An 18,598-nucleotide genomic window follows, 5' to 3' on the forward strand; every position below is an offset into this window, starting at 1 on the left:
AACTTACCTTCTAGCACAAAATATCCATCTTTAGATATTTGATTATGACTGCTTGCTTGAACCCAATAGCTGATTTTCCAAATACTTATTAGAGGAGATCTGAGCTTTCAGCTTCTATGTTATGACTTGTGTTTGATATTTAGGGAAGAGAAGTCTTCTTACAAATATGTAAAAATATTGGTGAGTGAAAGAAATGGCTCCCAGTGTGACAGAAGAAAATATCTTAAAAGATCTGCAGTTATCTGCAGTTTCCCCAAGGTTGTGTTTACATAAAAAAGACATTGTTTTATGTTCAAGAATCAAGAGATGATTTTATGATTTAATAAGTTCCTCAAAGAATTTTTATAAGGTTATCAGTACCAGCATAACTACTACAGAGCTCACATAGCAATTTTAGTCTCTGGATTTATGGAGTTTGCTGCATTCCTTTAGTATCATTCATATTTTTCTCCTGAGGGTACCAGTTTCTATCTTGACTTAATACAAAGATATGGAAACTCATTTATGCTGCGGTGTATGATGCTGGGAAATGAATGCTTGTTTATCATCTCTCTCTATAGGACCTTTCATGACCATAGGTAGATGTTTGCTGCCTTAATATAAATAGGCAGTGCTCAGAAATGTATTCTCTAGTAAAGTTCAGTGTTGTTGGTGGGAAGCACAGGTACTTCATGGTGGGGCAGTGAGCCTGAAACTCAGTGAATATGCTTACTAGTTGCCTGACCTTGAACAAATTTACCTCCGTTTTCTCATTTGTGAGACAGAAACAGGGGCAATTTCCTCATGTAGATGTTTGTGGAAATAGATGAGATAATGGTAAAAGAGTCCAGCATGACACCTGGCCCCTGGCCATAGAATAAATCTTTTGCTGTGCCGTATGTCCAATGGAGAAACTTAGGGGACAACTTACTACAGAGCTGTGCCCCCTGTTCTGTGAAAGTGACTGATGTTTATATGTTATCACAAAACTCATCAGAAGATTTGTAGTACATGAGAGGGAGGCAGCAAAGCCAGATTCTTCACTGATCTTGAACTTGATATAATTTCCTGGGCCTTCCTGTCAGAGGGTTGGCCACTGGATCCATATCTGAAGCAGGGAGATCTGTTATTACTTAAACCCATCCATATTCCTCTCTTTTGGTTTGCTAAAACTGCTGGAGTGCAATATACCAGAAATGGAATGGCTTTTAAAAAGGAAATTTATTAAGTTGGAAGTTTATGGTTTTAAGACCATAAAAATGTCCAAACTAAGGCATCCAGAAAAAAAAAAACACCTTGACTCAAGCAAGGCCAGTGGGTCCAGAACACCACTGTCAGCTGGGAAGGTAGGTGGCTGGTGTCTGTTGGGGTCTTTGGTTTCTGGTTTCAAACAGCTTTCCCGGGGCATTTAATTTCTACATCTCCAAACATTTGGGTCTCCTGCTGGCTCTGAAGCGTTTTCCAAAATGGTTCCCTCTTAAAGGACTCCAGTAAGCAACCCACCTTGAATGGGTGGGGACACATCTCCATGGAAACAACTTAATCAAAATGATCCCACCCAACGATATTGATTAAAACAACGAGGATTAAAAACATGTTTTTTGGGGGGTACATGAGTTTCAAACTGTCACATCCTCTCACGTCTTCTGAAAAGTAAGTCACTCAGGTGACTTTGGGTATCCAACGTGGTGTGTGTACTTACTCAGGTTCCATTTCCCCTCTTCCCTGGAGATGGCATCCTTCCTCATGGTCCTCTCCAGTTTCTCATAGGTGAACTGCCTTGTGGATCAGTGAGCTCCCAGTTAACACAAGAGTTGAAGCAGAGGCTGATTGAATCTTTATTGGGGTGTTTACAAACAGCGGTGGCAGGAGTAGTTGGCCTCTAGAGTGCCTTCTAGCAATGTTCAATTTTTTAGAGTCCAGTGTCTTTCCTCAAGGTGACTTTACACAGTCCTGACAAAGTATGTAGCATCAGAAGAGGAGAGAAGAGGCCTGGGAAGGGAGTGATGTGAAATCTCAACAATGAAGAGGAAGAAGAGCCACCAAGAATAAATAGAAAAACTAGTAGAAAAGAAAGGAGAGTATTCAGGAAACAGAGAGGAGAGAATAGCAAGTGGAAGGAAGTGTTAGTCACACCCATTTGATTTGGCAAGATCAGGGTGCCTTGCCGGTAGCAGTTGGAGTAGAGAGCAAAGGACAGAAGCTGCTGAGCATGGGTTAGGCTAGGAAGTAATCAGGCGGTGAGGAAGGGGAGTCCAGAACTAACACCATCTTCTTTTTCCAAAATGTTGGCTGGAAAGTCATAGAGTCAGAATCTAGAATATGTCATCAGGGGATGGAATGGGGAGGGGAAATGGGAAATTAAAGCTTAAAATGTACAGGGTTCCTGCTTGTAATGATGGAAATGTTTTGGTAAGGGATGGTGGTAATGGTGGCACAGCATTGTGGACTTGATTAGCAGCACTGAAATGCATTTCTGATGGTGGTTGAAAGGGGAAATGTTAGGTTGTATGTATGGTAACAGGATAAAGAGTTTAAAAAATCTATAGAACTGTATTACACAGTGAACCCTAAGTCAAACCAGGGGCTATAGTTAATAGTACAGTTAATTATACGGCTATCCCATGCCAGTACAAGGTGATAGGTGATAAGGTGAGAATCCTGTATTTTATGCATAATTGTTTAGTAAAGCCGCAATTACTCTAATAAAGAAAGAAAAGCTTGGCTGGAAAGGGAAAGATATAAGGCAGTAATTAAGTTCAGACAAAAAAGTTTTTGAAGATGGGAGAGAGTTGAATGTGTATATTCTGAGGGGGAAAGACATGAGAGGATATTGAATAAATCACATCATGCTGCTTTTTGTTATTTTACATGTGGATTCTTATCTTACTTCTTGACCAGCTCTCTGTCCCTTATTATTTTTTATTTTGTGGTTGTTTTCTTGGTTTCTTTCTTTTCTTTTTTCCTTCCCCTCCCCCTTCCTTTCTTTTTCTTTCTCTCCCCTCTCTTCTCTCTCTTTTTTTCTTTCACCCCTCCCCTTCCCTCTCCTTCCCTTCCTTCCCTGGCAACTTATTTTTTAATGGATTTTTCACACTCCAGCCTTTCTTGTATACCATCAGTATTACCTGGGAGCTGAGTTATGGCACTTCTTATATCCTTCTAAGAAGAGGCTTGTATTGGCCATTGGTCCCACTGATCCATCTTTAACTATATGTTAGTCCTCACTGTCTTTCAATTATATTGTGTAACTTATATGTGTCAAGATATACCTCAGGGCATTTAATTCACCCTTTTGTTAATTTTCTCACTTTTATGCTTAATTCTTTAAAAGTTTTGGAATGTAAGCCAACTAATTTCTGTCAAGCACAAGTAGCATAGGAAATTAAGCACACAAAATAAATTTTAATGTCGAATGACTGTAAAGCCGATGGGGGAAAATTGGCTGTTTCCCAATAGGTATACGTTAACAGCTGTTTTTGAAGGAGGAGAGGTGAGTACAATTAAGATCTTCACAGTTTGAAACTTCCTCTTTTCTTGTCCCCCTGTCCCCTCCTTCTCCCAGTTCCTTTCTCCTCCCCCCCCCTTCTCTATCAATCCCCTTCTCCTCGTCTCCTCGGTCTCCTCAGCCAGTTTGATGTGGAGTGCAGTAAACCATATTGGAGGCAAGAATGGAAGCAGAGCTATGAGTTTATGTGTATGAATTGTTTATGTTGACATAGAGACATAGTGTCTTGTGAGGTAGAGATGAGACTAGTTTCTCTGTGCCTACCTGGGGTTGTCTGCCCAGTACCCTGGTCTGGGAACCGCTTCAGCCCCCTCCATAAGACTCCTGCAAGAGCTGGAATAGTCTAATGTGGCTGCCCCCAGGTGCAGCTGATTACCTGATGTAGGAGCTGGCCCTATCTGGGCTGAGTCTACCTTCTAGGACACTTTTTTGTGCCTCTTCTCAAGAGACAGGAGCTATAAACTGTAAAATTCTAGAATTACAGCAACCATATTTTTTTGCCCTCAGAAGAAGGTCTGTTTTCAGTAGAAGATGAAGTTCCATGTCCTATAGGAGGCAGCAGTGATAGGTAGTCCTGGCTGAATTTCATGTCTCTCACTGTGTTTATCCCTGAGATCTAACTGCAGTCCTGCCCTTCCTACAGTTCCATTGTTCAGCATTTCCTTGGATGCTTTGAAACGAAAAACAAGTTCTCCATCTCCTTCTGTTGCTCCATCTCTCTATCCCTTTCTTTTTAAGCCAGTTCAAGTTGGATTTTTTGTCTCTTGTAACCAAACTAACGGTAAGGCTCTTACCCTTAACTCTGTTGTCTCCTTATAAAGGTTTGTCTTTCATGGAAAATAAGTGAGAATCACCAGTTCAAACCTCTGCTCTCTAGCTAGCTTTTCACAAGCTATGACACAGCCATAGGCATACTAGACATTTATATCCAGTTTCCACCATTGCTTTTAAAGATCCTGCCATACCGGGATTCCCACCGGTGGGGATTCCTACCCATTTGAGTCCCTGGGAAGCCTGCTCTGCCACAGCACTTGTGGCGGCTGCAGATTTGCTCCTCCACTCCCACAGGGTTTGAGCATTTCTTTCAATGCAGGCAGCATACGCTTTCAGGTTGAAAAGACCAGGTGAATGGCAGACGCCGACTGAGCATATGAGCTAGTGCTTATGTGGTTTGTAGAAAAGTGATTTTATAAAAAAATTAAAGTAGCAGCACCAATTATCATAGTCCTCACTAGATGAGATAATGCATATAGATATGCAAAAACTTGGAATAAACTAAGAGCATTGTTTTAAGCTCGACTGTCATCAAGCATTGCACCAGAAAAGACTGATTTTTTTTTTCTACTTAAAGGAAAATTTTACTTATCTTTTATATTTGGTACTTCAAAAGTTCCTAATCATAGGGCTCTTGGTTTATCCAATGACTCCCATAAGCCATTTAAAGTTTTTCTCCTGCTGCCAGCCTTGTTTTGTTTAACAAAGTGAAGGGGAAAGGCCATTTGTGGCCTTGAGAAATGAGCACTAAGAATGGAGTCAGGAATTTTGGGTTTTGGTTTTGCTGCTAAATCACTGTGCAACTTTGTGCAATGTACTTACCCTCTGGCCTTTCATTTGCTAATCCATAAAAAAGTATTTGAAAGCAAAGTTCCTGGTAATTTTTTCCCCCATTCGAAACTGTAACAACTTTAGATGCTTTCTTTGTATTACGATTAGCATTTCCTTAGGAATTAATCTTCTCTCCTAAGAAGCTTATTAATTCTACCTATGAATCCTGCTTCTTCCGTCTATGGTATCACTTCCTTTCTTTTCCCATTTTCTTTTCTATTCTTTCTCCTTGAGGAAGAGGCAGGGAAAGAAAATGGAGGCATTCAACATGGTTGTAAATACAGTTTTGGCGTTTCCTGATAGCCTCCTTCTAAATCTAGAGGAAGTTACTTTAGCAATTATGAATCCATATCCCTGCCTCTGAACTTTATCCTTCTTTATTATTATCTCTTTTGAATGGGATGATTTTTTACAGTTTTTTTTTAGAATCTGGTTTCCTTTCTGAAATTTCTTAAAGAGAACAGCCTTTTTTCTATATCTGAATATTGGAAAGTACATTTGAGCCAAGCCACACAAGCAGTTTACAGTGATTTCCTCAGTGACCAAAAGTACTTTCCACAAGAAATACGTGTGGACTTTGCTCTTTGTAGAGTGTTGATTCTGTACCAGCCTGAACCTCTGTCTTATAAATGTCTTTCCCTTCCAAAGACTAGTTTCCCCCTAATCACCATGTGCTAGGTCTTCCATACTGGCCACGTAATGAGGCATAGCCTTTGTAAACTGATATCTAGAAAGGGAACAGCAAACAGAAAACAGAGGCATTGTTGGGGAAATGCTTGGGCAAGATGTCATAATACAGATTGAAGCAGAAGTGTTGGGGGCAGGATAGGGCCAGATACCAGGACAGCACAGCAGGAGGGGGCAGTCCCAGGCTGGACTGCGTACAGCATCGGTAGGGGGTTGGTTAAGAGGCAGGGTATTCCCAAACATGGGCAGTCTGCACGTGTTGACGTGGACAGGGCTTTCCTTTGAAGCTGCTGGCATCCCTTCAGCAGGCTAAATGTGGCATCCCGTACCTTACTTATATCTACTTACCATTTTGGGCTTCTGCTTAATTGCTGAAATTCCAGTTCCATACAGTGGAAGTCCAAAGCCATTGTTAAGGGAATGGTTATGTTGTCATGGTTATCTCTCTCTCTAGGTTCCTGTGTCCATAGATACCATCTTTTTTGTTTTTCTAACAGTGAATTGGCCCCTTTAGCAAATTCTATCCCAACCCCACTCAGGACACTTTTGAGACTGCCATAGACTTTTCTGAAGATTGGGGTAGGAGTGATGAAGGAGTTGCACTGCATGACAGCAGGCAGGTTCAAGGTCCTCCCTCAGACGTTCGTGCTCTCAGATGCCTTTTGGCTAGTCATCCACTCCAGGCAGAGCTTTCTCTCTGGCCCTTCACAACCTACAGAGCAAAGCCTTATACCTCTCAGGTTTCATTCTTCTCCCCACTTTTTCATTCCTTTTTTCTTGCACCCTCCTTCAAAGAAAATGTTAATATCTCACATAAAACAGATCTAGCATTTCTTTTTTTTGTTATGAGTTCTAAGCTAATATCCGTGCTTTAAGGGCCTCACCTACTCCTTCAACAACCTCATCAAGTTATGTTTTCAAAGACAGTAGACTTTTTTTTTTAATTAAAAAAAATTAACAAACAAAACATTTAGAAATCATTCCATTCTACATATATAATCAGTAATTCTTAATATCATCACACAGTTGTATATTCATCATTTCTTAGTACATTTGCATTGATTTAGAAAAAGAAATAAAAAGACAACGGAAAAAGAAATAAAATGATAATAGAGAAAAAAAAACTATACGTACTATATCCCTTACCCCTCGCTTTCATTTACCACTATTTCAAATTGAATTTATTTTAACATTTGTTTCCCCCTATTATTTATTTTTATTCCATATGTTCTACTTTTCTGTTGATATAGTAGCTAAAAGGAGCATCAGACATAAGGTTTTCACATTCACAGAGTCTCATTGTGAAAGCTATATCATTGTTCAATCATCATCAAGAAACATGGCTACTGGAACACAGCACTACATTTTCAGGCAATTCCCTCCAGCCTCTCCACTACATCTTGAACAACAAGGTGATATCTACTTAATGTGTAAGAATAACCTCCAGGGTAACCTCTCGACTCTGTTTGGAATCTCTCAGCCATTGACACTTTGCCTCATTTTACTCTTCCCCCTTTTGGTCGAGAAGGTTCTCTCAGTCTCTTGATGTTAATTCTCAGTTCATTCTAAGGTTTTTCTCAGTCCTTTGATGCTGAGTATCAGCTCATTCCAGGATCTTAAAGACAGTAGACTTTTTATGTGTTCACCCAGGATTAAATATTGTCATAGTGGAGCCTTAACTAGATGCCCAACTAACTAGGAGAGACAGAGGAAAAGGGGGTGGTAAGGAGTGATTGGATTTGAAGGACCTTTCTTTCTAGTCTCCACCCCAGGCTGTTTGTTTTACCCCTTAGTCTTGTCCCATGTATTTACTTTACCCTGCTATTCTCACCGCCCCGCCCCCAAGCCCACCAGACATAGCACCTTTGAAGGCAAGAACTGTGTCTGCTTGGTTATCTTATCCCCAGAACACCTACCAAGGTGCCTTGAACATAATAAGTATTCAGTTAATATTTAGTGAAAAAATAGATGTGCTCAGCACTATGCTAATGGAGATGACTAAAAAAATTAAACTCTCCTCTTAAGGAACTGATAGTCTAGTCAGGAAGACAAAAATAATGTGAGTTAATTAGAGAATAATTAAATCATGTGCCTTGTGGCACTGACTAGGGGGTGAATTTTTTAAGGATTTGGAAGTGTTTAACCATATTTACATTCTTTGTTGTGTTTGTAGCATATTAATAAAATTGTGATTTTCATCTAGTTTATCACTAATTTAGGTGCAGTTTTTTCCATATTTAAAATAAAAATGTAGAGTCCTATTTTCAGAGACTATATAAAGGATACCTATGATTATTGTCCGTGTCTCCTCGCTCAACGTCGGGCCCCCGGCCGGCGGAGGGTACGACAAGAAGAGGGGGAGAGAGAAAGAGACGCAGACAAACCGGTCCTGGCGGTAGAAAACGAGTCCAGAATACGCAGCAGTTGTAAGTACAAATCTTTACTGGGTCTAAGCTTGCATTATCTATAACTTTCCCCGACCGGGTGAATACATCCCGCGGGGGAGCGACCTCTGTGCGGCCGTCAGGCACGGCTCCTTGTGGGTCGTTCCCCCGCCTCGTCCGGGTAATACCTTATATACATAATTCAAGCCCAATAGGTTGTTGCCGCGTCTAAGAGGGTGATTGGTAGATCGGGTTGGTGGGCGTGTGTGTCATACGCGGAAGCAGGATGTGGGCGCCATCTTGGCTCACTCGATGGGCGGGGGGAGCTTTAGAGCAGGCTGCAGCGCGTCCACTAGGCCTGACCCGGGTGGCGGCTCTCCACATCTCCCCCTTTTTTACTTATTTTGACCCGGTGTCTCCATTGATGAGTGAGCTCCCGTGGGCCGGAACGGCCCACTACATGTTTTGGTGCTTTGGGGAGTCTGGACTAGGCTTGCTAGGCACCAACCAGAATGCCTCCTCATATAGAGACCGGAGGGCCCGTGAACCGGAAACCACGTGACCCTCCCTGCAGTGCTTCGCCTCGCAACCGGGTTATGAGGGGGGCAGGAGAGCGGCAACCAGAGTCGAGAGTGTCGTAGGTGTCTCTGTGCAATGGCTTAAGTCTAGTCTGGCCAGGACCGCAACTTTGCCTAGAGACCCTCTTTCGACCAAAATTACGACTTCTGGTGCCGCCACTTATACCTGGGATACAGCCATGGGCTTTGCGGCAGACCTTACTTTCGAGCGTCCCGCCTTGAGTGGCCGTGACGGGCCACGCAGTGGGGGGGAGGACAGGGCTACGGTGCGGGTGTCGCCAGGGGCATCAGGGGCAAGTGACATAGCCAACATAGTGGTGACGCGTAGCTGTTGCTGCGTCTGGAACAAGCGTTCTAATAAACATTTAACAATGACTAAACCCACTAATAGTCCCACTGCCACGAGGATCCAAGTAGTCAAATTGGGCCAAGAGAACCATGAGGTGACTCGGTTCCACAGACTTTGTACAGTCTCGCCCAGTTTGGAAAGGTCGAAGTCAACGGGGGTCAACTTGATATCCCCAAGCACTCGAAGGTCTGAATCCACCTGTTGGGAGAGGTTAGTAAAGGTAGGGAGGTTTTAAAGCTGGTCCCCTTTCTATACGATAGAAGGGTGACTAGCGCTCCTGTTGTCATCTTGTCGTTCGTCGCCATCATCAGCAGAGTTGGAGACCGGATCTGGTGGCTCTGGTTGGAGGCTTATCAATTTTCTGGGCAACAGTTCCTTGGCGTCCTCGGGCGACGTCACGGTTCTCACCAGTCTTTCCGGAACCCACACAGGTTGACGTCCTGGTTCCTGGGGAAAAACACAAACAGAGCCTCTGGCCCAGCTGAGCACCGGGTCAGGGCCTTGCCATTGTCCTGACAGGACATCTTTCCATCGGACCAAACCTCTATGTAATGGGTTTGGAGTGGTATGCTGGAGGGCAGGTGTCATTCCTTGTGAGTTTTCATTTAAGAAATTATATGTAAACAAGGCTACTGACAGTTGGGCTTTTGGGGATAGGCTGTGGCCTATTCCTTCCTTTTGTTTTTTAAGCAATTCTTTGAGAGATCTGTGTGCTCTCTCTATGATACCTTGCCCTTGGGGATTGTAAGGGATACCATGCTTTAACTGCACTTCCATAGTTTCACAAAATTTTTGAAAGGTTTTACTGGTATAAGCAGGTCCGTTATCTGTTTTCAATATTTTTGGCTTGCCCCATGCCGCCCAGGCGGCAAGGCAGTGAGCAATAACTTGATGGACCTTTTCTCCTGTTTCAGCGGAGGCAAACATAACTTGAGAGCATGTGTCTATTGACACATGTAGATATTTGGCCTTACCATACTCTGAATGGTGAGTGACATCCATTTGCCAGATGTCTCCCGGAATGAGGCCTCTAGGGTTGACTCCGATTGAAGGAAGCACTCTTGACTCTGTGCAATTTTGGCAGGCTCTGACTATATCTCTAGCAGCTGCGCGCGGTATGTTGAATCGCTTGGCTAGAGTGCCTGCATTGATGTGAAACTTAGCGTGAAACTCTTGAGCTTGCTGATAGGGTGTCAGCGCTGGGAAAATGTGTGGCTGTCGCGTGGCCATATCTACTATGTTATTTCCCTGTGCCATAGGGCCTGGCAAGCCTGTATGAGCTCTAATGTGGGTTATGTAAAAGGGACACCGTCGGGCATGTATAGTTTCCTGAAGCTCGATAAAGAACGGTCTTACTGGGGAGGAATATTTTATCATGCCTACCGTTTCTAAGACCGCCACAGAATTCACGACATAATTGGAGTCGGATATAATATTCAGGGGGTCGTCAAACTCTTTTAGGATTGCGATGACGACTTGTAATTCAACCCATTGAGGCCTCTGTGGCTGAAAGAGTACTGTTTTTGGGGTACGCCCTTCTACCCAGTATGCTCCTGCACCAGTGCTTGAACCATCCGTATACACGGTGATTGCGCCTACCAGGGGCTTGGGCGAGGTTACTTTGGGAAAAATTACCGGGTGCCGGGTGATAAATTGTAAGAGGGGATCTTTTGGGAACTGGTTGTTAATATTTCCTTGGAAGGTACATCGAAGAATGGCCCATTGATCTATGCACCCAGTAAGCACCTCAAGTTGTTGGGCGGTGTAAGGTACCCTGAGATCTTTAGGTTGTTGGCCAAAATGCTGCACAGCCCTTTTGATTGCTTCCAATGCTAAATCTGCGAGTGCCGTAGGGTAATGCTCTAAACTTTTCTTTGGGGAGATTCCAGGATGGATCCAAAGTAATGGCCCTTGTTGCCATAACACTGCTGTGGGCTGTAGTATGGTTGGCAGCAGACAAGCTTCAAGAGGTTTTTGGGGGTCTATTCTTGTTAAAGCAGTGCTACTGAGCGCTTGTTCTACCTGACCGAGTGCTTGTCTCGCCTCCGGAGAGAGGCACCGGGATGAATTTATGTCTGGATTTCCTTTTAGTAAATCGAATAGAGGCATCAGGCTCGCGTTGGGTATTTTTAGATACGGACGAACCCAATTGATGTCTCCCACAAGTTTCTGTAGATCATTGAGGGTGCGTATGCCATCTAGTCTGAGGGTCATTTTTTGGGGGGAGACTTGACTAGGCATAATCTTTGCTCCCAGGAATGTGCTGACTTCTGCTATTTGAATCTTCTCCGGGGCTACTTCTAGGCATGCCTTTTTAAGCGTCAGGACTAGGTGTGAGAGAGCTGTTTTAAGAAGCTCCATGTCTTTATAGGCTAGTAGAATGTCGTCCATATAATGGATAATTTTTACTTGTGGGAACTGCTGTCGAGTGCTAGCCAGCGTTGTGGTAACATACAGCTGGCACATAGTGGGGCTATTAATCATGCCTTGAGGTAAAACTGTCCACTCGAAACGTAGACAGGGCTCCTCTTGGTTAATAGAGGGCACGGTAAAGGCAAACCTTTTAGTGTCTTCGGGGTGAAGGGGAATGGAAAAGAAACAGTCTTTGAGATCTAGTATAAAAATGGGCCAGTGTTTTGGCAGGGCTGAAAGGAGGGGCAACCCCATTTGAACAGGCCCTAAGGACTCTATGCAGTTGTTGATGGCTCTCAAATCTTGTAACAATCTCCATTTGCCCGATTTCTTCTTTATAACAAACACAGGGGTGTTCCAAGGTGATGTGGAAGGGATAATGTGACCTTTTTCTAATTGCTCTATGACGAGATGGTGTAGTGCTGAGAGTTTTTCCTTTGGTAGGGGCCACTGAGGCACCCAAACTGGAGTTTCGGTTTTCCACCGCAATCGTATAGGCGTGAGTGGGAAATTCCCCTCAGTGGCCCCTAGGAAAAACCCAGACCTCGTTTGTCGGGGTTGGACACAGTTTGTACAGGCACTGTGCGCCCTTGTAGTGAGGCTCCTAAACCCTTGCCAGGGACGTATCCCATCCCTTTCAACAGATGTTTTGAGGTTGGGGAGCAGTTACTAATTAAGGTGACGTCCATTTGGGTAAGGACGTCTCTCCCCCATAAGGATACGGGCAGGGGTAATACATATGGTTGGAAACTGCCTTGGTGTCCTTCATCATCAGCCCAATGAAGGGCAGTTGCGCTCAACATGGGTGTCGAGACTTGACCTATGCCGTTAAGGGTTTCTTCTGCCCTGCACGTTGGCCAGGCAGAGGGCCATTCTTGCTGTCTTATGATTGACCTATCAGCCCCGGTATCTAGCAGGCCCAAAAGGGGCCTGCCTTGCACTTTAATAGTCAGCATGGGTCGGTGCTCTAAAGACATATGAAGGCCTTCAAAAATCCCCTCGGTAGATTTTTGTTCCTTTTCCGTTTTCCTCCTGTTTTTGCTCGGAAGGAGCGCGTGTAAGCTGGGAAGGAGTAAAAGTTGTGCTATTTTATCACCCTCTTCAATAACCAGGGTGCCTCGCATAGATTGAACCATGATCTGGACAGTATTTGTGGAGTTAGGGTTGATAACACCTGGCACAACTGCCAATCCTTTCAGGGTTGTGGACGCTCTTCCTAACAGGAGCCCCACAGTGCCTGGTGGCAGAGGTCCTTTAAAGGAGGTTTCTACCAACCGAACTCCTTCAGATGGGGTCAGTATGAGTGTGGAGGTGGCACAGAGGTCCAGTCCTGCTGACTCATGGGAGGCACGGACTTGGACTGGTGTTGCATCATTGTATTGCCAGCAAGGGGGTCCACCGGAAAGGCGGACCCCCTCTGCCCGTTTTTTGGCGCCTGCTCCGGGCGGCCAGAGAGGCGCTTGCCGTTTGCATCGAAGGCTGATCTACAGTCCTCCGCGCGATGGGGTCCCTTACGGCAACGGCCACAGAGCTTGGCCACCTGTTGAGTGTGGGTTAGCTGGCTCATATTAGGACAATTTCTTTTAATGTGTCCTGGTTTTCCACATTGGAAACATCCTTTCTGCCTCGCTCCTGTGTTCTTAGCTTGTTCTGCATTTACTCGCAGTGAGCTAGCCAGCATGGCAGCTAGAGTTGTACTAGTTAGTGGGCTGCCAGCGTCCCTGCATAAACGAACCCAATCGGTTAGGCTTTTACCCTTGTTCTGCACTAGGATTACCTTGCAGTCTTTGTTGCATTGTTCAAATATCATTTGTTTGACTACAGTTTCTGCTATCCCTGGGTCGGTGAAAATCCTTTCTGCTGTGTTTTGCATCCTAGCTACGAACTCGACAAATGGTTCAGTGGGGCCCTGGTGTATGTTACTGAGAGATGCTTGAGCTTCTCCCTGGCTCGTTAATTTCTTCCAGGCGCCTATGAAGCAGCGGAAGATCTGCCCATAGACTTCTATAGGGAACCCTGTTTGATTTTGGGAGTGGGGCCCTTTCCCTAGGAGCATGTCCGCATTCCAGGCGCCACGTCTAACCGCGGCGTTTTTCGCGGCTTGCTCTTCAGCTAGCTCTTCAAACCAGGCCTTCCAGTCTATATACCGACCCGGTGGCAAACAAGCACGGGCTAGCTGGTATATATCTGCGGGCGTGTGGTTTAGGGTGGCAAGATTTTCAACTAAATTTAACGTAAAAGGAGCATTGGGGCCATATTGATGGACGGCTTGCCTCAATTCCCTCAGAACTTTATAATCATAGGATTCATGCTGATTACCACCTTGGGGATTGATGATAACCGGATACATTTCTGAGTCTGGTTCTGATTTAAGCGGCTGGTATCCGCCTAGAACTCCGAAAGGTCTAAAGGTAAATGAAGGGGTCCATTTCCAGAAATGCCTTTTACCACTGCTTAATGAGATGGAGTCCTGAGGGCCTGCGTACGCAGGTGGGGGATACAGCTGTGGCTGCCCCTCCCCTACCCAGCTTCCAGGGAACTCTGGGCTGTGCAAGGGCGGGCCAGTGCAGCCTGATTCGGCCACCAGGGGGAGCCCTCGGTGAGGTTTTTTGGCGGGATCGCCGTGACCACTCGCCGAAAACCGCCGCGTACTCATTGGCGGGGCAGAGGGCTGCGTGGGTGAGGCAGGGGGCCTCTCCCAATCGATCAGCGGAGGTTCGTCCACACCCTCATTCTGATCATCATCCGACTCAGAGTCAGAGGTGTCCGAACCATCGCTGGACTCTGGCCGTTCACGGATTGGCGGCTCCCCTTTACAGGAGCCATCCGCAGACAAAACTGATTGAGTTTCCCGAAGCGCGCCCCGTGCCTGCTGCAGGACGAGGGACGGGCCGAGGCCCATGGCAGCCTCTGCCTCAAGACAAGCGCGAACAGCCTCCCAAACGGGAACTAGGATTGGGTCCAGACATAGGCCCGTCCGGCGCGCTCGGTCCATGTCGTGGCCAAGCTTTATCCAGGAGGGCAAACTAAGGCTCCCAGTCTGGGCGAACCAGGGGGCAAAAACTGTAACATCATCAAGGAACCTTAGGAGAGAACTTTTCTTAACTGAGAGGCCCCGCCGTTTCAAGAGGGTCATTAGCGGAGCTAACAGGGGTGAGCTTTCGGACTGCCCCATGATTGCAGTCGGCGCTGTCTCTTAACCACTCGGGGAGCTCTCCAGAGTCACCGGGGCTGCCTGAAAACCCGCGGCCCTTAGTTTCCACGTAAAGAAAAAGTACTTACCTCTCCGCGATGATCAGGCGCGGAAAGACAACCACAGACTCCGGAGGCACGTCCTCATCAGCTCGCGGATGCAAAGGGAGGTTCCCCGTACGGGCCACCACTTGTCCGTGTCTCCTCGCTCAACGTCGGGCCCCCGGCCGGCGGAGGGTACGACAAGAAGAGGGGGAGAGAGAAAGAGACGCAGACAAACCGGTCCTGGCGGTAGAAAACGAGTCCAGAATACGCAGCAGTTGTAAGTACAAATCTTTACTGGGTCTAAGCTTGCATTATCTATAACTTTCCCCGACCGGGTGAATACATCCCGCGGGGGAGCGACCTCTGTGCGGCCGTCAGGCACGGCTCCTTGTGGGTCGTTCCCCCGCCTCGTCCGGGTAATACCTTATATACATAATTCAAGCCCAATAGGTTGTTGCCGCGTCTAAGAGGGTGATTGGTAGATCGGGTTGGTGGGCGTGTGTGTCATACGCGGAAGCAGGATGTGGGCGCCATCTTGGCTCACTCGATGGGCGGGGGGAGCTTTAGAGCAGGCTGCAGCGCGTCCACTAGGCCTGACCCGGGTGGCGGCTCTCCACAGATTATGAATTTCATTCTAACATCAGCAAATGACAGTCTAGTTTTAACACGTTCTTTTGAATTTGTTAAAATCTAAAACACAGGTTAGTTTTGTTTTCTGGATAACTATTCTAATGGGGAGAAATTTCCACGGGGGTATTAGGATGAAATATTGTTTTTGGGTATATGACACAATTCTTTGTATTTTAAAAATCTCTTGGGCATTTTAAAGGAAATTTAATCCATCTGATTTTGATCCAAATATAATTTACTCACAATTATGGAGAAATATTTGATATCCAGAGAAGTCTGTTGATGCTCTTAAAGCTTTTCTCCTGGGAAATAAGAAATCACAGTTTTCCAAGAGTGAATCACAAAACTACGTCTCATTTTTTCTGCTTATCAAAAGAAGTCTGAGTTAAGTATCAAATTGGGCAGTTGTAGATCAGTTATTTTTGTTTTTAATTTTTTGAGTCTTTCTTTTAAAACCATGCAAAAGAAATTTCTTAGAGGAGGTTTTCTTTTCTTTCCCCCCTTATTCTGACAGTTTGCTTTCCCCTTTTCTTTGTCCACAATGCTTTTGGAAGACTTAAGGTGATAAAGCAATTTTGATGTCTGTGGATTAATGGTGCCTGTATTCAGGATGTTTCAGACCTGTCAGAAGCTTGGAAATAACATTCACATGTATTTCTTAATTTTAATTTTAAAACACTTTCTCTAAGATTTAGGTACTAAGTGAATGTTTTGCATGTAAAAGAGAAGGTTGTAGGTCAACGTACAGCCGAATTTTGTACTCTTGAAAGATGTGAAATCCTTTACAAATAAAAAGGCATCGTTATATCAGTTTTTCGTTCAGATTTGCAGTATCGGATGGTAAGCGGATCTTGGTGTGGTCATCTGGGAGTCAAGGCGGTAGGACTTGGTGTTTCAGCAACCTGTCTGTGGCTCTCGGACATCGGTATTTCCGTACCCTCTGACTTCCCTCAGGGGTTCGGCCTGACTTCCAGGATCTGACGTCTTCTGACTTTCTCTGGATGGTGGTGTTCCCAGCAACTCTTTTTCCCCAGGCTGGGCCTTGGTCCTTAAGGTCCCCCTTCTCTGCTGGACACTGACTGGCCAGAAGCCTGGGCCTGGGCCCACCTCTTGCTCCACAGCCCTTTGCTGCCCTCTGCTGCTTACAGCAAATAGCAATTAATCCTCCAGGCCCTGCTGGCTCATGGGATCTGATACCGGGATCTTTGCAGTAGTCTTTTGGTCTCTCTTCACTTCATTCAGCAAACAAGTCAGAGTCAGAGAAATCCTCCTAATACAGCATATCATTTTTTTTTTTTTTGAGAAGCAGATTAGTTGTGATTATGTATACAGGCTGGAGACAGAATGCCTGGATTCAGGCCTAGTTCTGCAGTTTATTAAGTGCATGCCCTTGGGCAAGTTAAAATTAAATGTTCTATGCCTTAGTTTCCTATCCTGAAAAATGGGTTTATAATAACCTTATGAAGTAGGTATTATTAGTGTGAGGATTAAATGAAATAAAATGAGAATTGTGTAGAACATTGTCTGGCACAAAGTAAGTACTACATGCATATCAGTTGCTGCTATAATTATCACTCTCTTTTGGAGACCAGCATTTCCCAAAATGTGGGAATCATAGTATCAGATGATATTAGATGGCTCAAAGGCATGGAATGAAATAACAGTGGATCAAATAGTGAGAAATTCTTCTCTTTTTTTTCTTTCAACTGTTTTCAGCTTTTCTGTTTATATGAAGGTGAAAGTGGCACTTTGGTATCACAATATTTTTAACCCTTCTCCAACAGTTGCTATTCTCTCATTTTAGTAGACATAAGCCTCAAGCTTAGAGTTAGCTATAGGCTTTAAGAATTTAATAACAACTCTTTTTACAGTATCTTTTCTATTTCTGGCAAATGATGCTGGTTTTCCTTTTATAGTTGTTAAGAGAAAGTTTCCCTGAAAAATTAATTGAGGCAAAAAGAAATAAGTCTCAAAAATATTAAGTAAATATTGAATAAATCATGCTATAGTTTTCAAAAATGGCAAAAATCAAGAACCTGCTACACAGATGTCTGAAGTCTGAAGAAACGTGGTCTTTACAGTCGGTGCACAACTGGCCTGGGGTATTTTCTGCTCTTCTCATTGACTTCTTTTTCAACCATACTGCTCCAGTAATTGTTGACATGTTCTGAGCATTCCTGTCTTTATTTATTTATTTTTCCTTCAAGAATGCCCTCCAAGCAACTCTCCACTTTCCTGATTTATACTCAGCCTTCAAGGCCCCTTTTAACATTGACTGTCCCCCCAGCCCCCACGTAAGGCTTCCCTTACACACCTTGGCTTAGTCAACTCCCCTTCCTTCGGGCTTTATCATGTCTGCCATCTGTTCCATTTACTTGGAAATCACTTTTTCAGTATATGATTTCTATCATTTCCATGTAGATGACCTGTTTCTGCAACTGGAAGAAAAGGACTGACTGAAAATCTTTTGGGGGGCCACAATGTCTTTTTCATCTTAATATCCTTTTTTGGGCCTAATGCAGTGCCTTGAATGTACTATATGTTAGTAAATATTTTAATTGTTGTGTCTCTGTATTGAAGTATAGCTAATGGTGGTGTGGAACTGTATGTACCCCAGAAAGCATGTTCTTAAAGCTAATCCATTCCTGTGGGTGTGAACCCATTGTAAGTAGGACCTTTTGATGACACTTCAGTTAAGGTTTGTCCAACCTCAGTTAGGGTGGGTCTTAATTCTGTTATTGCAGTCCAGGAGAAACCAGGCTGCAGTTACTATACTTAGCATGGAATTTTCCTCAGCTAAATATCCAGGTTCATCATCTCAAGTTCTGCCTTCCACCCAACATCAGAACTCAATTTCACCAAGTTCTCTGCCTCTTTAAAACAAGGACCAGCTTTCCTCCAATTTCTAATAACACCTTCATTGTTTCTGTCTAAGGCCTCATCGGAAGCACCTTTAGCATTCATATGTCTACCAACAATCTCTTCAAAGCAATCTAGGCCTTTTCCATCAAGCACTTCACAAGTCTTCCAGCCTCTACCCATTACCTGATTCCAACGTCATTCCCACGTTTTTGGTGTTTGCAATAGCAGCACACCATATATGCTACCAGAATCTGTTTTAGTTTCCAAGGCTTCCTAAGCAAATACTATGAAATGAGTTGATTTAGACAATGGGAATTTATTCGTTCATGGTGTAAGGTCAGTAAAATGTCCAAATCAAGACATCATCAAG

General features: G+C 44.4%; 1 protein-coding gene across 3 annotated transcripts in view; it reads left to right on the forward strand.

Moving 5' to 3' along the window:
* Positions 1-18,598, forward strand: part of MSRA (methionine sulfoxide reductase A) — a 559,731-nt gene that overhangs the window by 41,166 nt on the left and 499,967 nt on the right. Inside the window, exon 1 of one of the 3 annotated variants that reach the window (XM_077152946.1) lies at positions 6,999-7,188. The exons of 1 other annotated variant lie outside the window; for it this stretch is intronic. In XM_077152946.1, coding sequence (XP_077009061.1) covers positions 7,002-7,188 — 187 coding nt within the window. In that variant the 5' untranslated portion in view covers positions 6,999-7,001. Of the gene's footprint in view, positions 1-6,998; positions 7,189-14,775; positions 15,014-18,598 lie in introns of those variants that run through there. One more of the 3 variants, XM_077152945.1, reaches the window with a different exon arrangement.

The sequence above is a fragment of the Tamandua tetradactyla genome, chromosome 3 (genome assembly GCF_023851605.1).
Source record: "Tamandua tetradactyla isolate mTamTet1 chromosome 3, mTamTet1.pri, whole genome shotgun sequence".
Classification (NCBI taxonomy): domain Eukaryota; kingdom Metazoa; phylum Chordata; class Mammalia; order Pilosa; family Myrmecophagidae; genus Tamandua; species Tamandua tetradactyla.